This window comes from Numenius arquata, chromosome 1 (genome assembly GCF_964106895.1).
Source record: "Numenius arquata chromosome 1, bNumArq3.hap1.1, whole genome shotgun sequence".
Classification (NCBI taxonomy): Eukaryota; Metazoa; Chordata; class Aves; order Charadriiformes; family Scolopacidae; genus Numenius; species Numenius arquata.
This window is the reverse complement of record NC_133576.1, coordinates 24,456,673-24,480,929: the sequence shown is the minus strand read 5'-3', so window position 1 is coordinate 24,480,929 and position 24,257 is coordinate 24,456,673. Positions and strand designations below refer to the sequence as shown.

At 37.6% G+C, this 24,257-nt stretch overlaps 1 protein-coding gene across 2 annotated transcripts in view; it reads right to left on the bottom strand.

Moving 5' to 3' along the window:
- The window catches only part of EPHA6 (EPH receptor A6), a 507,751-nt gene that overhangs the window by 217,312 nt on the left and 266,182 nt on the right, over positions 1-24,257 (bottom strand). For both annotated transcript variants that reach the window (XM_074161043.1, XM_074161051.1), the window contains 2 exons: positions 19,779-19,934; positions 11,404-11,739 (listed from right to left, as the gene is read on the bottom strand). In XM_074161043.1, the coding sequence (XP_074017144.1) occupies positions 11,404-11,739; positions 19,779-19,934 (492 nt within the window). The remainder of the gene's footprint in view (positions 1-11,403; positions 11,740-19,778; positions 19,935-24,257) is intronic.

Here is a 24,257-nt window from a genome sequence, read left to right as displayed (position 1 = left end):
TATACCTTGGAATGTGATGTAAAAACATTACAACACCGTGGTAGTGCCCTAGTAGCATGATTGGTGCAGGTGGCTCTATGAGATACAGAAGGTGTGTGGGACAAGGGTGGAGGTTTTGGGACACAACTTACTTCCTTCTACATCAGCTTCTATGGGTTGCAACAGGAGAGACCACTCACAGTGAGACTTAGCTTCAAAGATCTCACAAACATCCCTTTGTTCATCTGAGATTAATCACGTTTTCAGTATTACAGTATGTTGCATGTAACAAAAGTTACCATTGAAACTGGCACCACTGAACCTGATTGTTTCAGGAAAAGATCAGGGAGACCAATGCAGATAAAACTATGCTCTTCTCCTAAAGATAGTCTCCCAGCATCAAAGTAATATATACCAGGGAACTAAGCTAATACAGCTCCACAGTCACACATGTTATCTGAAAAGGTACAGACTTTAATCTTCCATGCCGTCAACTTACTTCTGTGACCATACAAAAATCACTTCCAAACACAAGCCAGCATTTAAAAAGATAAATAGTATTTAATATCGCATTAGAAAAATGCAATTTTCTCTATTTCCTCTCTCCAAAGATTTCATGTTCTAGTCAGAGTTGAATTATTTATAAACTGAAATCAATCCTTTCTGTAAATTGGCATAGAGATATGCTAAATATCAGTTAAAATATTTTCCTTTTATTAGAATAAATCATATCTATGAGTATATGGCAATGAGATAGCAAAAATTCGCCTCATGTCTAATTAGTAAATTACAATAAAATATACTAGTTGAGGGAAGAAGGCAGACTCATATCTTCTCTATTGTTGAGACCATAGCCCATCCTCCTTGAACTATAGACTGAATTTCTGGAATCCCATTACTCCATTACTCTACCCTGTAAAAAAATTTTTTTTAGTCCTCCTTGATCTTCAATTACAGGATAAAAACAATTGTTTGATAATTTTAGGAGAACAATCTAATTTTGAAAAACGGAGCTTAGAGTTTAATATTATGTATATATAAACCAGTCACTGAGATCAGACAATTTGTTTTCCAGACAGATTTGAGTTAATATAATAAAAAGATCATTTATTTCTAAACTGTAAAATACAGTATTGGAAACCGGCTGAACAACTTGTCAGTAACTTACGGGATCATACATCAGCTGTTTGCAATGCATAACAAGTTAGAATTTATGAGTCAAGATAATGCACATTAATCTCTAAACACTTCAATACAATTACAGATCAATGACATGATTTAGAAGCTGTTGCATGTATTATTTAAAATCACATGGAAAAGACAAGTTTAAAAATATTACTTTCTATTCAGAGAGAATAAGCACAAAGAAAATTCTTGCAAATGTAGATTAATTCAATGAAGAATGAGATTTAATTAACACTGGAGCAATTTATAGGGTTTGCCATTAACTTCAGCAGAAAAGTTGTGACTAGTTGTCTGAGTACTGTGAATGATGGCAAAAGAACTAAGCAAAAGTAGAGGAGACAACAAGAGTGTTCAGGAAACATTAGCTGAGCCAGGCCTCCCTTGTTTATTATTCAGTGGGATATTTGTAACTGACTTCCAGTGAAACAGCTTTGGGACATTGGATCTAATTTTGCAATTAGAGAGTTCTTGTAAATACTTGCTTTAAAATTTCTGTTTTCAAATACTGAGGAGTTTAGTGTACAAAAATGACATTGTTATTCCAAGAAAGAAATATGTTGAACATAATTTATTCATTTAATTTGCTGAATAAATTTAAAAAAAAAAAATTATTAAATTAAGTTTTTTTAAAAAAGTTTCTTTTTTATATTATAAAATTCACATGCCTCATCCTTTCACTCATATTTTCCTTGGGAATGGTTCTGTATATCACATTCCTTCTCCTTTTGGCTCTCATGACTCTACATGTAGACAGCAAGATTAAGCACTTTGATGCACTGTTTTCTAACTTCCATGTCACTTCAGTAAGTGAAAACAACCAAGACAAAATACTTTGAATAGTTAGTCCTTCACAGAATTAGCTGCACTCACTCCAGAGGGTCAACAAAGTATGAAAACAATTTAAAATGTTTTTACTGCAAAAGTAAACCTGTAGCCATGTCTTGAATATCTGATAATATTCTGTTAAAGTGAGGGTTTTAAGGGAAGTCTTAAAAGAGGATAAATATAGAAAAATATGCATACTTAATATGCAAAACCTATTTCTCAATGGAAACCAGAGATTGCATGCTAAATGGAAAGAAGATTTAGCAGATTAAGAGTGTCTTTTTTTTTCCCTTCTTTTGCTCCTGGCTGACCAATACACCGGCCAATCTTGACACTGGTTGTCAGGCTCTGCCTCATCTCTGTCAGACTACGATTCAGACTACAATATATATGAAGGCTTACTCATGACAGGGGTTTTTAAAGGCAACATGCATTTCTAAACTAAATATTAAGTGTGCCTACCCTGGCTAGCTTAATCTTTTCAGAGGAGCGATCTTCATTATTTGTTCATTGGTGATCCGGTATAAATTTTACCGCAGTGGGAAAATACTCAAATATGTAACACAGATATGAAGATAGTAAACAGATGTCTCTTATTGTTAGTTCAAGCAGAAAAAGGTAAAAGCATGTTATTAGAAATATTACCTTGAAACTAACAGAACTGTAAAATAGACTTCTGAAGCTTAGGAAACTGCAATTTTGAGTGTGCTCTCAACCTTATTCCAATGCGCACAACTTAATGCCATTATTGTATATAAATGAAAACTATTTCCAAACTGTGAGCCTAAGGCAAATGCATATGGAAAAGTCACAGAAGTGGAAGGAGAAGGGTTGTTGAGTGTAATGAAGAAACTACATTTTAAGAAGCAAATGAATCGGAGCAACCTGCTACTGACATAATTGCTTTAAAGACCCCATAGCAAACATCAGCAAAATTGGTTTGTAATTTACCATGTCCTTCATTTTGAACACGCTCCCTAAAGGTTTGCATGAATGTCATGACATCTACAAACACAATTTGTTTCAGATTGACTAGCCGTGATGAATGTCTTCCTTTACTACCCTTGACCAAAATCACTCCTCTTGCCAAGAACGCAACAGAAATCGTCATTTCACTTGTCATACTCTGGGAACACCAGAGTTGTGGTTGCTGTTTTTTAAATATAAAATTAAATAGCTTTCAGAAATGTTTAGGTAAACTTTGAAAACAGAAGGTTCCTAATGTAACTGAAGAATTTCCTAAGTAGGTCAATCAACATTTGTGGCACAGATTTCTAACTACCTAAGTCACCAGTTTTTATCTGAAATATCTTGGACCCTACCCTGACCGGAATACTCAATAATGATTCTTCTAACTATATATCATTGATTGGCTTGATTATCCTAACACGGTTCTTAGCTGAGTGGTGTGCAGATAGCACCAATAAGCTTATTTGACATTCTTGTTTAAAATCACCAAAGTCAATGAATAAACATCTCATTTTTAGGGGTCTTAATCATGTGCTGAATGCCCGTCACAGCTACTGACTACAATAGGAACAAGCAAAATAAAGGCATATGTCTTAACCTAGTGCTATATGCCTACAATTTGTGTGTATTGATTATTTTTAAATTTTTCTCCACAAATGTCCCTTTTACAAATGGAAATAAACTTTATTATTAAATAAACAATTGTTGCAGCATGTGGACATGGTGTTTTAATGACTGCAACTTAAGTTAGAAAATTGCTGAAAAACTCATGCCACAGACAAATTGCTAATTGTTATAAATAATAGTGTGCTACGCCATGAAAGAAACTTATAAAAGCTGAAAGACGACACTAGTAAGTGTATTATGGGAAAAATACAGTATTGATTAAGGTCTTTCCCCTCCTCCTTTAAACTAGAATTTCATTTTGTTCTCCTCATATTGTCTAACTTAAAGAAACATATTCTAAAGGTATGCATATTCTGACTAGCTTAATGGATAACACTGGTGAATGAGAAATGAAAGTAAATGGAATCAGGTTAACTTTTGTGGTATTAAAGAAATGGTTGAACATCAATATCTGCCGGCAGAAAAAGAACATATTTGTTAAAGAAAATTTATAAGTATTTAAAAAATCTTCAGGATATAAATAAAGACTGTTTTAAAAGCCGTTTTTCCTGTATGATTATTATGTAGTAATCAGGCATACGTGTAAAGAAACATCAGCAAAAAGTAGCCAAAATGTTCATTCAGAGGTGACCAGCAGATAAAAATCTGTGGGTAATAACTATGGTTATGAGGTTCAACATAATGACATGTTCAACAAGGCCAAGTCTAGGATTCTGCACTTGAGTCACCACAACCCCAAGCAGCACTACAGACGTGGGGAAGAGTGGCTGGAAAGTCACCTGGCAGAAAAGGACCTGGGGGTGTTGATCAACAGCCGTCTGAACATGAGCCAGCAGTGTGCCCAGGTGGCCAAGAAGGCCAACAGTATCCTGGCCTGTATCAGGAATAGCGTGGTGAGCAGGACTAGGGAAGTGATCGTCGCACAGTACTCGGCACTGGTGAGGCCTCACCTTGAGAACTGTGACCAGTTTTGGTCCCCTCACTACAAGAAAGACATCGAGGTGCTGGAGCAAGTCCAGAGAAGGGCAACAAAGCTGGTGAGGGGTCTAGAGAACAAGTCTGACGAGGAGTGGCTGAGGGAACTGGGGTTGTTTAGCCTGGAGAAAAGGAGGCTGAGGGGAGACCTTATCGCTCTCTACAACTACCTCAAAAGAGAGGTGGGATTGGTCTTTTCTCCCAAGTAACAAGCGATAGGACAAGAGCAAATGGTCTCAAGTTGCACCAGGGGAAGTTTAGAATGGATTTTAGGAGACATTTCTTCACCTAAAAGGTTATCAGACATTGGAACAGGCTGCCCAGGGAAGTGGTGGAATCACCATCCCTGGAGGTGTTTAAAATATGGGGAGACGTGGTGCTTAGGGACATTGTTTAGTGGTCGTTTTGGCAGTGTTAGGTTGATGGTTGGACTTGATAATCTTAAAGGTCCCTTCCAACCTAGACGATTCTCTGATTCTAACTATGCTGCACAAAGACTTTGCCTCAAAACTTTGAATTTTGTCAGACCTGAAGAGTGTTCAACAGAATGTTAGTTGAACAAGTCTGAGAATTGAGATTTAGCATTTTTGCCTTGTTGTTTTCTTTCCAACTGTAAATGCTTAATTTCTATACACACTGACATAAATATGCATATACATTCATATATTTTAACAGACTGGCCTGAATATTCATTGCATAATGGTGATTACCTTTTTAAAATGTACTATTTAAATGTATTGTTCAGAAGTGACTTAAAATAGAGAGTACGCATTTCAAACTTTTTTTTTTTTTTTGTGTTAGTAATCCCTTTTACTATCTTCACATCACATTCAGTATGGACATTTACAGACTGTCCCTAGCCAGTAACCAATGAGTTAATATTTCTCCTCAAATTTTCCACATAAAGAGCACCAGCAGCACTGTTCTGCACTGCTCCCATGACAGTACACAGTTTGGTGGAACTATCAATACAGCTGTAGGTGTTAGGTAAACAAATCCCATAAATTTCTCCTTTATTGTCATCTATGAAAATTTCATGATCTTTCTTTCATGTAGCTTGAGCTCTGGCAATGTCTGATGGGGGCTGCTTTGTGATTGTTTCATAACAGGCTTTTATGTGACCTGCTATTTCATTTTGACAATCAGTGATTAGAAATAGCTGTTCCTTTAGATTTATAAACCATTAACTAAACAGTTTGGAAGATGGTTCAAAGGGCTTCATCGTGTCGTTAGGAAAAGAGAAGCTTTCTTGACTTTAAAGTTACAAAGGACAATCACATCTGTAGAGATGTGAGACTCGGGGGAAAAAAAGAAAAGCTGACTTTTGATTAGGGTGAAAGTCAGATGCTACTATTGAAACAACTTAGGATGAGTGAACAGGGAACTCCCCTGCCACCCTAATGAGCATCCTGAAACTATATTCTCATCAGCCAGAAGGATTAATCCTGGAAAATCCTGGTAGTGCCCCTGAGATGCTTTTCTGACAGTCAGATGAGGCTCAAAAACTTACACCATCTGCATTGTTATTATAATGCTATATGACATATAATTCATGGTGATATGGTCATGTTTATTCCTGGAAGAGACACCAAAATCCTTCCATGCATTCCTCAGTTCCTACAGCTCTAAGAGAGTGATAAGAGGTTGCTGGTGCTACAGACCATGCACACTGGGCTACAAATATGTCTGAGGAACCACTTGTACTAGGATCAATGAATTGCCCATAACTTATTTGGAAAAAGGGATGAGCTGAAAGGCAATCCCTTTCAGATGCAGACAAGACTTTACCATCCAATTAGGAAACATCTTATAACCTTAGATATATATGCCAATGGGTCACATAAAAGGTATTAGACAAAGGAATCCTGTCAGATTTGCGGTTTCTGAGTCTGCCTGAAAACCTCAGCTAGTCACAGGCTGCCAACACTAGACAGACACAGCAAAACTAGACAAGTCTTTACTATAGTGATAGGGTGTGTGACCAGACAGAGTGAAGTCCCTTATGCCTCAGACTTTGTCCACTAGTAGCAGGTCTTTGATGTCACAGAGACCAGAGTCACTCACAAACTGCAAAACTGAGGAAGGAGAAAATGAGATTTCCGGGATGCAATAGCAGAAGGAGTATTTCTCTAGTGTAAACTTTTCACCAAAGCAGGAAAGACATATTGAAGGAGCCCATGAATGGAATGATGCCCATGAAGTGTCTTGGCTGGACAGTGATTTTAGGGGAGGTTTTAGGGGAGGTTTTTAGGGGAGGTTTCTGCTGTGGGACTTGCAGGTGAAAGGTGAGTTGGGGGCTCCCAGCATGGAGTCCCACAGGAGGGACATGATGCGGTGAAGGTGCAGGCCAGACAATGAGGAAACTATTCAGTCAGAGAATCACTATAGCTACAGAGCACTTCTCCTTGGTGATGGAGTTGAAATGGCGGACTGAAACGGAGCAGGCAGCGATCTGTCTGTACAATCATGTACTCAGGATATGTCTCACAACTCTAGTCCCACTCTGCAGAGTGTAATGTTAAAACCCCTTAGTTCTCAAGGAATAGAACATACGAATGCCCACTGAGTGAATACGCATGTTGACTATTATTTGGAAATTGGAACTATTGTTTTAAGTTCTGTTTTGCTTAATTATTCATTATTTACTGCTTTAATTATGCATGAAAACCATCAAGTACTTCTGAATTTTCTTTAGGCTATGCAGACTGTAAGGCATTTTAAGAAAGTTATATAGTGAGGTGTCTCTTCCTTCCATTAGTCATAAGAGAAACATAAATTACAATTCAATATATAATTCTCTGCTTCTTCACACAATGATTTGTAGTTGATTGAGTACAGTTGCTTCATACTCAGCATATTTACTGCTGTATAAAACTTTCTTGCTCTCATAAAGAAAAGGCATCTAGGCATTTTTCTAAACAACGGTATTGTTAAACATTTTTTGACGAGGCTTTTTTTGAAAACATGTTTTACCTTTCAGTTGTTTACAAATTACTTCAGCAGTGATTTGGGAAAGCAATTAATATTTGCTAATATTCTTCTTTGAACAGAGACTTTGCTTAAGTGCTTTTCTGAGCAGAATCTTTTTCTGTTTATCTGTCCATTTATCTGAATTTAAAGTAGGAATGATTTTGATACCTCAAAACATTTAGAAACAAAACTATGCAAGAGTATCATATAGCTCACTTCCCTCATCTCTCCATCTGCAACACATCCTAACATATATCTACCCCATCCTTGTTTGCTACAATTGCTGGATAAGACACAGCACATGCTGTGGTTATACAGGAACTATATATATTCTTTCTGTACTGACTAGCCAACTGACAGGTTAAGTGGTTGGTCAGCTGGCATCTCTAGTCCAGTAAGCAAGCCTTACGTAGCTGAACCTTGCTTTTTGACTTGTAGACCCAACCAACAGCTTGGTGAATCTAAGTGATCATTTTTCACACTTGAGAGAACATAATATCTGTGAAATCTTTTTCTCTATTATCAATCTCATGTTGGCTAGGAGGTTCACAGCACCTGGCAGACAATGTGACCCCAGAAACTTTGTTTCCTTATGAAGGCTGGAGAGGAAAACCAAAACCATAGATATTGAATTTATGAATACTTGTACAAAATTAATAACTAAAAAAGTCACATATGCTCCCAAGTTAATTTTATATGAGTTACACTAATGTTAGCAATTTTTTCTTTAGTATTTGATCAGGTCTGGTAATGCTTTAGTCATCAAATTACAGGGAGGTTTGCAGGATGCAGTTTGCAAAGCCTTTTCAAAGTGTTACTTTCCTTTATTCTGCTTCTTGTCATTGTTAGAGCTGAGCACTGTACTTAATCTTATTGATGCTGGTGATTGCATGAGGAGGCAGTTAAGATTTTAATATTAGTTGTGGTAGAGCTCTGTGCATAAAGATGAGCCTTAATCACTTTTGAATTAGTTCACTTGTGTCAGCAAATATTCTCCCTCTTTGATGCTTTCAGACTACTCTACTCACTAACCGTGGTAGAATATAATTCTTTAGTTTCTATGGATGCCCACTGTACTCTTCATTGCATTATGTTATTAAGCAAATTCCAACAGCAGTATCCTCTCCAAAAAGAGAGAAAAAACCCTGAAGAACAAGCTAAAAATTTTGCATGTTTAAAGAAGAATCTGTTAATTTCACATAATCCATCAAGAAGAAAGGGCCACTAGAGGGAAGTAAATCCAATGTGCTCAAAGAAAGTAAAATGCTAGCTCCTCTGCTGCTGTAAATTATTGTAGTTAACAGAATGGTCTGGATTTACAACAGCTGAAGATACTGTTCTATGTTCTTAACAAAGATGCAACAATTGAAGAAAACAATTTATAAAGAGGTCTAGCACCTTATACAATGTGCATACCAAAACTATTAAAACAGCATGTATGAAAAGATACATAAACCAGCACGTATAAAAAGGTAGTATGAACATGGGATAAATATGTGGCATATGTATAATTTATTATAGATCTAGTTCTTTCATATTAGACATATCAAAAGTGAAAAATTGTTTTAAACCAGTATGTTTGGACTTCTGGTAATACAGTCCTCGTACATATTAAGATATTTTTGATTTGTTGTCATGTCATGTGTACAATCTTGGATGTTTGTTTTATATGAACATGTACACAAATCTGCAGCACCATGCAATAAGTACTGTCCATTTCAGTATAATTAAGATTATAAGGAAAGATTGTAACAGTGAGTTTACTGTTCGGTGGTATAGATAGAAAAAGAAATGCAATATAAAGGCGATTATTTAGTATTTTGGGTAAATATGGAAAAACTATAAATTGTTTACTAATAGCTGGCTAACAATAAGAATAAAAAGGTCACTAATCCTTTCATCTGAGTACTTCAATGTGATTTATAAACATTAATAAAATCTCTGCAATGTTCTGAAGCTTCGGTTATACAGCTTCCTATTCTGAGGTTAGATACCCTAGCTTTCTCTGTATCACTTCTTATTTATGACTAAAAGGAACTCACAAAAAATGTTTATTGTCCTCTCAATAACTTCGATCAACAAAAACTCCATTAATTTTATTTGATATTTCATATGACATTATCTTTCTCTCTTTTACTTCTAAATATATAGTTACCATGCATGTGGTTTTATACAACTACACAGTTTGTAAGCCTACAAAAATGGTTTTATCTTTATAACTACAGTTTATAGATGCCTCCATTTCATTTATTACAATGCTTTCTCCTGCAAAGCTGTCTTTTTATATCCAAATAAACTGACAGATTTTCTGGAAATCTGGTCTTAAATTCTCTGAAGCCCTTCCAACAGCATGTTTTAGTAATGTAAGAATTATTAGAGGGAATGCAAGTAGCCTACTCTCGAGAGTTTACTGTTGGTGTGTCACAAATTACCAAAACATTGGTCTTTTCCCTGTTTTGAGTAAACCGCAGTGAAAATCTATATCCATAAACCAGGAACAGACAACAGAAAAAGACAGGATTTTTTTTAAAAGCCCACCACTTAAATACACATCACGACCTGTGTTCAAACAGCTGTTAGCCAGTTTAGAAACAAACTGTATCTCTGGTGACCTCCGCCTGTGCATGCTTGGTGACTTGCATTTAGTACCATGTAACAAAACATCTAAAAATAAGTGTACATAGGGGTAGTTTCTGGCACCATGTTTCTTTCCTTTATTGAGAAAGGGAAAGAGATACAGGTTCACAACATGATACATAGCCTAAGACCTAGAGGCAATTCTCTGTGCAAGGCATATATCATTAGGCATCTTATATAATTAGCTCTTCTGTTAGCATCATCACGTGAGTGGTGAGTGAATAGTTTTCATGCTATTTATAATCTATTTTCATGAATATTATTAGTATTACCATCATTGTCATTATCATCACCACAGCAAGCTGTTAATTTTTGTATGCCCAAAGGCAAACAAGTCATTACTTCCTCATCAGCAAAACTAGTCCCAGATACACAGGTAAGCAGATTTTTGTTGGGCTGATCAGTGAAAGAACCCAGGGCCTTCCTATAAGTGGACTGTAACAGGATCCTCCTGAACATTAGCACTTTTACTTTCATATTATCACGTCTTCTACTCAAAACCATCGTTTTGCCAGTTTGGTTCCCGTTCTACATTAAACACTTCAGCTACAGTTGCAATGTCACTGCGCAGTAGGTGAAAAACATTTCTGGAAAAAATGCCAGCAAGGGATAATTTTGAAATAACCTTCTCATCTGCAGTAACACAAGCCAAAAGATAACACTGCTATAAAGGTTGCTTTGTTGGTAACCTATGCTATTGTTTCCTAGCATAGTTAGTATTTCTAGAGATGAGAGAAGAAAAAGTTGCAGAAATAAACCAAAAAATAGAACTCTTTTAGTTTCCCATGTTTCTCATAAACGTCAGCCTTGAACATGAATTTGTACTGAAATTGGGGAAGAAGAATTTCAAAAACAATAACGCAAGGTAGACAACTGAAGGAACAAAAGAATCTATTAGGATACCTCACCTAAGGAAATGGCTCATACAGATGTTAAAATGTCTTACAGGGATGAACCACTGATACAGTTAGACTCAGGTAGTTGAAGCTTGCACTTAATTTTAAACAGGAAGATGCTTTTGTGCCCTGTGTATTGGGGTCAAGGGCCAACCGCCAGAAGTATTTAATGCCCTCATCAGCAGAAGCTGGAAATCCTCACCAAAAGCACTTAAAAACATGTACCAATCTGCAAAACATCCTAACTTGCTGACCCAGACTTCCAAGAAATGAAGTGATCCCACTAACAAGTGCATAGGTGTCAGGGGCACAGTAACAGATACGGAGTGCTGGGACTTACCATCTTGGTCTGTGGTAACCGTGATAGCTGTGAACTGCTTGGGAGAGAAACTCAGCTCCGAGACCCCATTAGTGGCTTCTATTTCAAAGGTGTAGTTCACATGTGACACAAAGTCAAGCACTGTCACAGAGGAGTTGATGAGACCTGTGTGCCTGGGGATGAAACGGATACCTCCCCCACAAATCTCACACTGGCTGGTGTCCGACCCACATTTCTTACAGATGACACTGTACGTGAGATCTTTTCTTCCTCCGGTATCACTTGGGGGGCTCCATTCCAGCATAAGAGCGGTTTCGTTAATGTTAAAAATCACATTTCTTGGAGCAGAAGGTGGCCCTGCAGATAAGGAGGGAGAAGCCTGTTAAGTGAAAGTTGTCCATTTTGGAGGAAAAAAAACAAACCATGGAAAAATATATTAGTCTTAAGGCAATTATTTGCAAATGAAAGCTAAAAAAGATACGTTTCAATAACGAACTCAATGGAAACATTATCTAAATACTTACAGTCCTGGAAAATTAAGCAGGAATAACAAATAGGTGAGATCATAAAAAGTTGAATAATCTAAATAAATTAGAATTAATTCAGAAATAATTTAAGGCAACATAAAAACGACTTGGGCACATTGAATCTAGACTTGATAACACAAATTTGCACTAAATATCTCTTGATTTTGTGGGATACTGGGATAGAGCTTTAACAACAAAATGTATTTCCTTATTTTACGCCTAGCAATGTAGGTTCTTCTGACACTTATAACCTTTGATGTTTTATAAGACCTAAATTGAATAATAAATAAATAACAGCTTTGGAATAACTACAAGAGGTAAAATTGTTTGTATTAGTTCTGCAGTGCCAGATATTTTTTTTATCCTTCACTGCTTATCCCCAGGGATTTCTTTGCTGCTGTTCATTAACAGATTTAGGTGGCAACAGGCCAAGACTATTAGGCACGAGAGACAGTTTACAAGTTTTTTCTTTCCCACCTGGCACCTCATCAGCGTCAGTATAACAGTGAAGACATCAACCTTGCAAGCTAAAGATCTAAAAGGACGGCTGCAAAGCAGGAGAAAAAATAATTCTTGAAGACCGCAGGGAGGGATGCAAAGATAATAGCAATAGGTAGAGCAGGAAAGTTCTCAGCTAGCACGCAGGTGGTAAAGCTTTCTGTGTACTGTCAGATGAACCATGAGTGACCAATTTTCCACGGATCCCACAATAGTCAAGGTATGTCCAACAAGTTTTAAGTTGTTATGCTGACTTACTGTGTAGGATCACATGTAAATCATCTGAGGCTTTATATATCAGCTTCCAGAGTCTGATGGAAGAACTTTATCACCTAATGATTTTTCAGATAGGTTTTTTGTGAAGGGGTGAAGGAAAGGCAGAAATTGTTAAAGGAAGCCTGAATAACTTTATCTCCCTCTCTTATTACATCTTTCTTTTTCCACCTAACATATTTCAACCAAGCACTTACAGACACATGGTTTTCAAAAGCAATTTATACATAGACCTAAAATATGCCCATAAAAATTAAGTAAGAAACACAGATTTGGCAAAATGCAAGGCCTTATACTCCAGGTTTTGATATATGTAAGATGACTGTGGTAAACTCAACTGACGATCTCCAGGTTTTTTCAGCTGAATAAGTTGAATAAGCTTTATATTCCCAGCTCTCAACATAAAATCACAGTGCACATGGATTGCTTAGCCAATGCTTAGGAGAACTTTGAAAACTTTCAGCTTGCTTTGCAGCTTTTCATGATTTATACAACTTGCCAGCAAGACTTAAGTATAAAGTTCTGATTGAGATACTGTTCTAACTTCAAGTGAGCTTTTCATTACTTCAGGGCCTCTCAAGCAGACTGGAAGACTGTATGAAGCATTTGCAAATTACATCAGCTAATTCTTACACAGAGTGTATTTCACCCTACAAATTGAGTGAAACAGTTAATCTGGGAGTCGGATAATTATAATATTATAATGCCCTTTTAAAAAACTTTATGAAAATGAGAGAAGAACTAAACAAGCAAACAAAAATATTGATCGACACTCTTGTAAATTCCAGTTCAACAACTTGTAGAGTGAGGGCAAGACCTTGTGCCCAAAGTATAGTCAAATAAATGGCCAGAACTTTGCATTAGGAAGGAAAACGAAATATCAAAACTCCTCCTAACATTTCATATACAAATCAGGCTCTCAAATCTCAGCCAAAAAAAAATAAATAATTAAAAATATACTGTGTGAATATTTACTCGTATATCTATCTGTGCAGAGTTCATAGCTAGCAGCCCAGAAGCCCCTGACAGTCAAGACCAGTTATTTTTCGGCATATCAAGGAATCATTTAGCCCAATGTTATGTAGCTCATTTCTACTGAAGAGCAGTATTTCTGGAACCCATCAGATGAAAATTATTTTTGTAATTTGAAAATTTTATGGTCACAGAGAATATTTTGAGTATTTCCTTCCTGGTCTTTGACTATGACCTTGTGATAAGTCTAATACTGAAGCATTTGAAATACTGTAATATTTAGTATAGTATTTATAAATGCAACTTGCTAACAAAAGTGAATTATATTGATACAGCATTTTCCAATGGTGTGGAAAACAGAGATAAGGTATAGCTTTGAAGATGCTGATGTGGTCCAAAAGCCCCTGCAACCTTAGAGTGTCTCAGATTTACAAATCTCTAAACTTTCCATTAAAATTACTGTGAGGTCGATGGTTCTAGCTACTCTGGAAAACAGTCCTGAGATTGGAATAAGCTAAAACTAGCCCATATTACTTCAGCTTCAGTTCTTATTATTTATGTGCAGAAGACAGGAATAATTACGGGTCCTCTAAAAACATGCTGTGAGAATTAAATAATGACTGGTCTTAACAAATTCCCACTGTTAAAACCAATGAGGAGTTTTAGGAATATGGAGGATGAGTCTTAATCGCACTTACATATGTGCATAACTTTAAGCGGATCAGCAATCCCCTTGACATAATTGGTAATACTCATGCACTTAAAACTAAGCATGTGTGTAATTGCTTGAAGGATTTGAGCCAATGTTTTAAAACTGGGTTAAATTTAATCTTACATAAACTATAGATATTATGACAATGGGTCACCATAGTTCAGGTTTTTTTAATGTTATTTCATCAACTTTGTAAGGCCAAAACAGGAATTAATGTGAATCTAGGCAATAGGAGAGTTTTGTCTGGCCCTGTAAATTTTAATTTCCTATCAGATTTTCGTTATATTCTGTGTAGACGGTATTAGTAGAAGAACCAATACAGTAGATAAAATACACTGTTTAAAAAAATTTATTTTTTATTTGTACTAGATATTGAAGGCTGTTATATTCATGATTTGGGACTTAATCCTCAATTGTAAGAGAAAACATGAATTATTGTACATTCACATTTCAATGAATAGGGACAACATTATCAATTATGTTTGGGATGTCTGAAAGTATATTACTGTCCGCCTGAAAATACTAAAAAAAAGACTCAGACACCCTTCATACTCAAGGCCCCTCATGCCAATTTGCATGACGATTAAATAGCTTTTTAATTGCTGTTAAATTATGCCAGTTAAACTGTGATTTCATGCAAATATTAAGCTGTAATGACATGCAGTGAATCATTTACTAAGATTTAGAACTTGGAACAAAGAGAAACAATTAATTCTAATCCTCAGATTCAGCTAAATTATGTGTCACTGGGCTTTCATGAATGTGGCCTGATTGCTTTGTTATCATTTATAAATTATACAAAGATTATTTGACACATTGCAAAAACTTGGCAGCAATACCCCTTCTGCAGACATCTGTGTGCAAAGCTCTCAGGGATTTCCTTATATTGTTAAGGAAAACAAGTATATTGGTGAAAATTATGGATCATTTCCTCACAGCAAAATTCATGACTTCGGATTTTATGCAAAAGAGTAAAACACACTTCAGATGGACGAGCATTAAAAAAAATGTCGCTCTTATGCTTCTTAGATAAAACATAGCCCAAACGTGAGCAATGTCTTTTGCTTCATTTGCAAATTATAAGAATTATTTCTACACTCTCTGTGGAGTAGATGCATCGATATCTTATGGAGAATCAGGCCAATTCCAACAGAAACAAAACTGTGTTTACGCCTCATGCAGTGCTTCGCATCTCGTTTTGTGTATCCTCTCCCTCTGTGAAAGTGAAATGCATTTTGCCCTTCATGGAAGAAAAGAGGAGCAAATCTAAAGCTGCAGAAGTCTAGTGAGGGTACTGCAGTATTTTAAACACTACAGAGTGATGACTGTCTGGAAAACACTTTGTTGGTTTTTAAGTGAGAACTGTCCTTCACCAACTACTGGACTCTTCGAAATGTGTGTTATTTGGCTAATGAATTTACAGTGGAAGGGCAAAAATTAATGATCATCTGAGAGTACTCAAAATCAGCATCTGGCTGTGTCTCTTGAGTTCATAACTGCTTTTTTATATACATACATACATGTAGCATAGATAAGTAGTGTCATTTGGTGTAGAATTACGTTTTTTTCTTTTCAGAGTAATTTATTCTTTTTCTGTGAGGCAGGCAGGAAGAATGGAAGCCAGTGACTGCAAACCAATAGCCCAAGTCTGAACATTATGATAAATTACAAAAAAGTACATATATAAAACCAACAATAGAGGCAGAAGAGTCAAAGACTTCAAGCACATTGACTGAATTTGCTGTTGGAGTAGTGTTGACTCTTAAAAAGAGAGGATACAGTTTGTGTCAGAGGTTATTGAACAGAGTATAAGTTTGTTGGGTTCAAAATTGTTTAAGCATAACATGGAAAGAGATGCATTCAGGCTCAGAGACCCAATATAAGCCTGCCTGACTTTGACCTTGAAAAGATGGATCAATTTATCCAATTACATTATAGTGGGAAATGTTAGAGTTTATGCACAGAGCAATCAGACAGGGGATTAGATATGATACTATTTGTTGCTCACTATGTATGCAGAGAGATCACTGATAGAGTACTCACATATGGCAAAGAAATACAATAAGGAGAAAGAGTAACAGCAAGAAATTGACAACAAGTGCCAATCAAAGGGAGAAATGCTAGGAGAAAGAGATTAACAATATATCCTAATGTAATTTTCTTTCCTCTTATTAAAATGAGAATTCTATTATGCTTTTCTGCAAAGTGCAGACTCTTCTTTTACAAAATACAGCTACATGAAGCAAAAATAGGAACTGTACAATTTTGGAAATGCATACAGTGTGCACTTTAATAGAATTAATGAAATTAGATTTGAAGCTCATCTTGAAAAAAGTGGATGCCTGAAGCTAAACTCTTAAATTCATAGTCTCTTAAATCAAGGTCCTTATTTTTCATAATGCTGCATATGCAAGTTTTCCAGTACTGAGGAAAAATTCTGGAGTGAGGAATACTGTCTAACTCTATACAGGAATGACAAGAGAGAGGATAAAATATCTACCTATCTTAGGCATATTGCTTTGCAGGACTTGGAGAAGCACACAAAGTAGATATGAATATAGTTGGTTCAAAATGTTTGAATAGGAATAAATTTGTAAAGGGAATCTACTATTCATTCTGTGTTTGATGAAAGAACAACTCTATTCAAAAAGTCACAAGAAAACATTCTAATCTCTTATGCTACATCTCACATGTTAGGACACAAATTTGCGAATGAATATCAAAAATGCAGATCTGCCCCAAAAGTGGTAACGCAGCAAAGGCATTTGTTTACTGCACAGCCTTTTCTATTTAGTCATACTGGCTCTTTTTTTTTTTTTCTCCCTAACTTTTCTACTCCTTTTATTACAGTAAATCATGACAGTTTAGAAGGAATAATCTAAATTTTAGTATGTCTCATATCTGTATCTTTGTTTATTACATTTAAATTAGCCACATCTGCACAGACCCACCGAAGGCAGTGAGGCTGTATTTATGACAGAAACATAATTTTAATAACTGAGAGTGTAATTTGAAAGCAGTGGGGCTAAAGATATCACTTAGGGAATAATTTGGCCTGCAGACTCTTCATTACTGATGACATGCAAGAAGATTGGAATACAGTCTGCCTGTCAAGAGTCTCGGTGTTATTTGCAGAGCTGACAATTAGTGAAATAATCATCATTGTAGGTATAAGATGAATATATCAGCTGTTACAGCCAATGAAGTACTGATACCTTGCAGTCTAGAATGATGTACTGATACCTTGCAGTCTAGGCTGAATGAGAAGCAACGCATGGTGGCACTGAACCAAGAGCAAGGCAGAAACTAGAATGTGGTTCACTGTCTCCTTCATTATTTCTTATTTCTCCCAAGTTGGGGTGAGATGGGGCACTGGTACCTCTGTTGTGGCTGATTTCTTCCCTGTCTCCACTCACTCAGTTATTTTGGCTGACATCCTTAGCAGGTCTGGCAGCAAGTCTTCCCTAACAGTTTTCAGCCAAAGCAGCTCTCAGCACCTTGCTTTAGTTGGTAAAGCACTGGGGTGTTGTAGGTACCTGCTCCCTGATGCCACACAGCTCTCATGTGTAGAATGAGAGTAATGAGTAGAAGGGCTTAAAATTGTGCCCTGAAAGATAATTATGGAAACATAAAGCCATGTATGAGTATTTTTTTCAGAGAAGGACTGTCTTTTGGAGATGAAAAATCAATTACATAAATAATATGGAACCACATCTGCATAATACATGAGTGAAATCATCTTTCTAAGCATGAAACTGTCAAGAGCGCCTGGGATGTGGGTTAGTTCTGTGGGTAAGTTTTTAATGGCCTGTGCTTGGGGCACTCATTTGAGTTGAATTATTTGTAATCACCATTTTCCTGTGGGAAGTCTGGAACAACATTGTTTATTCCCCCACATATTTTGTGCAAAAAGATAGGCTTATGGGCCTTGCTCCAGAGTGAGCTGACAGCAGATTGTGTGCGTTGGACTAGGGTGCCTCTCTGAACCCTAGGAATGACATTTATGGTGACCATCACTCCCATTTAGTGGATGGACAATGTCTTGGTCTATGTAATGACCTCAGGATTACAGAGTGCCTATGACTTTGTAAATCAGCTCCAAGCTCCAGTATACTCCCATTAGAAAGACTAGCATGAGCATAGGAAGTAGTTTAATTCTGTTAGTGTCAGCTCAGTTATTTTTACATGGTGCTGCCTTATGCAGCGTAAAGATACCAAAATTATGACAATACACTGATGGTTATTGCAATAGTACTTTGTTTTCATGGTTTTCTCTTTTAAGCTTCTTGTATACTTCGTCTATTAAAATACTTCATGTATTTAACGTTATTTTTTTTTCAAATTCTCTTAACAAGAGAACTGTGACAAAAAATGTACTTGAATCAAGTCCTCCACCAAAAGAGCTAACAAAATGCTACACAGAAAACTAGGTATATTAGAAAATTTGCAAACAGATTTTAATTGTCTTCATTAAATAATATGATTTTTTATGTAAATATAGTATTTCACCCACAGATTTTTAACTGCCACTGTTTGTTGCCAGTTTTGAGATTAAACAGATATAGTTGCTTTATGACCAATAAATGAATCACAGTAAGTAATGAACTATGTATGAAAATCTATGAGAAATATTTTATTAAGTGAAAAGAAAATTTATGTTTTATGATTCTAGGCATGAGCACATTGATCAAAATAGTAAAAATCTTTTCTCAGTCAGAAGTTCTGCCCCTAGACTGCTGGGTGTCAGTTTTGTCTTCATGACAAATTTTGGTCAGTCAAAAATCACAAAATGTTGTATTTTAAAAATTACCAAAAAATCTAAAGAATTTTCATTATCACAGTTGTATGAGAGGGAATAACTCTCTGTTGAAAGAAGATTATATGGAAGAGAGTTTAATTATATCTCCTTCTGATTGCATATATCTTTTTTCCTTCCTTTTATGATTTTCTTGGGTTTTTTAGAGTTATTTTTATTAGCTTGTCTTGGGATGATATTTCTCTTACAATTTTCATTTAAATTTGGGGATACAGCAGAGTATGTCATATCAGTTTTTGTCTTTACATGACTCCTCAGTTTTTTGAAAGTTTTTGTACAAGCAAATTTTCCTGTATTTAAAATGCAAACTGGTAGTTTAAAACTCAACATTGTTATCTATATGACAATGATTACACACTTTGTATTATCTCTCAGAACTACAGCTTAAAGTCACCGAATTAAGACACGTGCCAGTATTTTTAGAGATATCTAGACTAAACGGAAATATGATGTTTAAATTTTGATTTTAAAAGTCTCTTTTGGTTATCTGGAATGGGATCCTTCATAAAAGGTACAAACTCATGCCATTTTTTTTAAAACAAAAATGAATGAGACAGAGGAGAAGAGAATTGCAGACACTAGTACTGATCAGACTTACGGGTACATGCCATAGTTGGTGGGTCCTTCTCAGCTCTGAAGTAACCTTTCTCACACTGACAGACAGAAGTAGCTTCTACATAAGTCAAGCTGTGTGGAGGGCATTTGGAGCATTTTACATTTCCAGCAAATGCTTTATAGAATCCAGGCCTGCAAGCTGTAAAACAAGAAAATAAGTCTTATCAACAGAAGCAAGATTTGGTCATAAGTAAAATCTGGTCCATGCAGGTATAATGCACCTTCTTTCCTTTCCAGCCTAGACATATATGCTATTTTGATCATAGAATTCTTCAGTTTTTATTTTGGTATATGGACATAAAAAAAAAAAAAATCTGTTCTTGGTATAAAATGTGAAATTATTAAAAGAGACAGCTTTCAAATTTACAGACAGTCCTCACTGCTGCTTATCTAGACAACTTCACTAATATCACTAAACAAAAGCATATTATCTATCTTTTATGTATGTTCCATCTGTTAATAAGAAAGAGTGAGATAATTTCTTATCGCTAAAGCTATTTATAAGGTTTCCTTATTTAAGTAATGCAGACTTGCAATGCTTAATATGTTTACTCTCACAACACCTTAATGAGACAAGGATGACATCCCTATAGATTTAAAGATGCGTCTGACTTGCCTACAGTCCCATGAGAAGCCTCTGACAGAACGTTCAGCCTCTGACAGCTGGGTCCTCTGCACCCTGTTGGCCTGAGAGGCTGGGAGGTGCTGCATAACCACCTTCAGAGATGGAGGAAGGAGATGTCGATATCCTCTAGCACATACTACTGCAAGCCTGAGGCTACTCTTAATTGTGTCAGGAAAAAACCTGGATAGCAGCTGAGCTGGGGACGGAGGATGTTGTGATGGTCGGAGCTCACTGTGCCCCCAGTTACTTGGAGCAGGGGTCCCTGCTATTCTTAGCCACAGCACAACCTTATGTGCCTTTTTGCTGGTGTTTAAAGCAGAAACAATTTATAATAAATAAATAATAACAAGATATAATAAATCTTATCATAAATCTGCCAGGTTTGAGTTCTGAAATATTATTCTAAAATTATCCTCAGACTTCATCACACAAGTTTAAAGAGATTTCTTTTTTTCTCCTGCCAGCTGCCAAATTTACACATGCCAGCATGTATTGCAGTTACTGTCTTCTGGCTTCCCAATACGAAAACAGAACTGAAACAAATGAAAGAGCAACTCAAACATGTACAGACTCATATGCCTTCTGACTCCTCAAGCAGTACAATGGAAACCATTGCTATAAACACCATTTTGAAGATCCGTGTGGCTTTTTCTCATTTTGACATACTCAAAACTATTTTCTTTAAATTGCTAGAGAAACTAGGCAGTACTTCCTTCTCTTATAATAAGGCAAAATAATAATATTAAAATGAGGTGTTCTTTAAAAAGTACCCAAAGGTATGCCTTTTATGGATTCACTATCAGTTCACATTAAGTGAGTTATTAAAAACTATTAACTCATAGATAACATACACAGGTTTGCTTCTGATTCCAAGGGACTTGCTTGATATAAAAGCAGTTTTATTAGTAGCTGAGGCAAAAGGAGTGAGAAGATCACTCGGCTGCAGTGACCATGAGATGATAGAATTCAAGATTCATAAGGCAGCAAGGAGGGTGCGCAGCAAGCTGGCTACCCTGGACTTCAAAAGAGCAGACTTTGATCTCCTGAGAGATCTGATTGGTAAGGTAGCGTGGGAAAAAGAACTGGAAGGGAGAGGGGCCCAAAAAAGCTGGGTGGTATTTAAGGATTGCCTCCTCCAAGCTCAGGAGAGGTGCATCCCAAAAAAGAAGAAATCGGGCAAAATAGCCAGTAGGCCGGCGTGGATGAACAAGGAACTGCTGGACAAACTCAGGACCAAAAAGGAGGCCTATAGAGGGTGGAAGCAGGGAAAGGTAGACTGGGAAGAATACAGAGAAGCTGTCCGAGTCACCAGAAACCTGATCAGGCAAGCGAAAGCCCAGGCAGAACTAAATCTAGCCAGGGATGTGAAAAATAACAAGAAGAACTTCTATAGATATATCAGGGATAAAAATAAGACGAGGGAAGCTGTGGGTCCCCTCCGGAAGGAAACAGGAGACCTGGTCACCCAGGATGTGGATAAGGCTGAGCTACTGAATGACTTCTTTGCCTCAGTCTTCACTGGCAAGGGCCCTAACCACACTGCCCAAGTCACGGAGGGCAAGAACAGGGGCTCTGGGAATGAAGAAGCACCCACAGTACAAGAAGACGAGGTTCGAGACCTCTTAAAGAACCTGAAGGTGCATAAGTCCATGGGACCTGATGAAATCCATCCACGGGTCCTGAGAGAACTGGCGGACGAAGTTGCTAAGCCCCTCTCCATCATATTTGAGAAATCGTGGCAGTCTGGTGAAGTTCCCACTGACTGGAAAAAAGGGAACATAACTCCAATATTCAAAAAAGGAAACAAAGAAGACCCGGGAAACTACAGGCCGGTCAGTCTCACCTCTGTGCCTGGCAAGATCATGGAGCAGATCCTCCTGAAATCCTTGCTAAGGCACATGGAGAATAAAGAAGTGATTGGAAACAGCCAACATGGCTTCACCAAGGGCAAATCGTGCCTGACAAATTTGGTGGCCTTTTACAATACTGCCACAGACTTGGTAGACAAGGGCAGAGCGACTGACGTCATTTACCTGGACTTATGCAAAGCATTTGACACTGTCCCGCACGACATCCTGGTCTCAAAATTGGAAACTCATGGATTCGATGGATGGACCACTCGGTGGATAGGGAACTGGCTGGATGGCCGCATCCAAAGGGTTACAATCAATGGCTCAATGTCCAGGTGGCGGCCAGTAACGAGTGGTGTTCCGCAGGGGTCGGTACTGGGACCAGTACTGTTTAACATCTTTGTCGGTGACATGGACAGTGGGATAGAGTGCACCCTCAGCAAGTTTGCTGATGACACCAAGCTCGGTGGCGCAGTTGACACGCTGGAGGGAAGGGATGCCATCCAGAGGGACCTAGACAGGCTGGAGAGGTGGGCTCGTGCAAATTGCATGAAGTTCAACCAAGCCAAGTGCAGGGTCCTGCACCTGGGACGTGGCAACCCCAGGCACAAATACAAGTTGGGTGGAGAATGGCTGGAGAGCAGCCCCGAGGAGAAGGACTTGGGAGTGCTTATGGATGAGAAGCTCAACATGAGCAGGCAGTGTGCACTGGCAGCCCAGAGAGCCAACCGTGTCCTGGGCTGCATCAGGAGAAGTGTGGCCAGCAGGTCTCGCGAGGTGATTCTGCCCCTCTACTCTGCGCTCGTGAGACCCCTCCTGGAGTACTGTGTCCAGCTTTGGAGTCCTCAACACAGAAAGGACATGGACCTGTTGGAACGGGTCCAGCGGAGGGCCACGAGGATGATCAGAGGGATGGAGCACCTCTCCTATGAAGACAGACTGAGAGAGCTGGGGTTGTTCAGCCTGGAGAAGAGAAGGCTCCGGGGAGACCTTATAACAGCCTATCAATACCTGAAGGGAGCCTACAGAAGAGCTGAAGAGGGACTCTTTGTCAGGAAGAGTGGTGACAGGACAAGGGGCAATGGTTTTAAATTGGAAGAGAAGAGATTTAGATTAGATATAAGGAAGAAATTCTTTACAGTGAGGGTGGTGAGGCACTGGAACAGGTTGCCCAGGGAAGTTGTGGATGCCCCATCCCTGGAAGTGTTCAAGGCCAGGCTGGATGGGGCTTTAAGCAACCTGCTCTAGTGAGAGGTGTCCCTGCCCATGGCAGGGGGGTTGGAACTAGATGATCTTTAAGGTCCTTTCCAACTCTAGCCATTCTATGATTCTATGATTCTATGATTCTAAGATGGGACTGAAAAAGATAATAGATGATTGCCTATCAGAATCCAAGAGCCAATTTTTCAAATGTAATTTTAAGAGCTTAATTTTGTCCCACAATTTCAGCAGTTCTCCTCCCAGTGTGTTGTTCTGACTTTGCTGAACAGAAATTTGGGAGGAATCCTGCCCTGCTGTCACTGATGAAAAAAAAGGTATTTCTGGTGTTAGAGATAAGAGGGGTGGGAACAGCAGGGATTTTCCCCTTGAAAGAAGGCTACTAGGTCTGATACAATTGTGATTATAGCAAGTAGTAATTTTACACTGATTGGAAAGACAGCAGGTTTGGTGCATGGAAGAAGGCAGCATTGTAGATATAGGCCACCGGAACTGACTCCTCTTAGCTTTGCTGGAAGGAAGAGAGAGATGAGGTAAGGCAAAATCAGGGAAGAGTGTTACGCTTCCCTGCTCCTTTCTTCTTTTCTCATACCAAAATCCTGCCCTGGCTTATCTAAGGATGAATACTAAATTCTTGCTTTTAATAGCTACCTTTCATACACATGATGCAATATAAAGAAGTTCGTGATTAAAGAGTTGTCAATTCCATTGTCAATTCCAGGTTACAGTTTCAGTCAAAGCCAAATGAGTTCTCTTTAAAATCCTTATT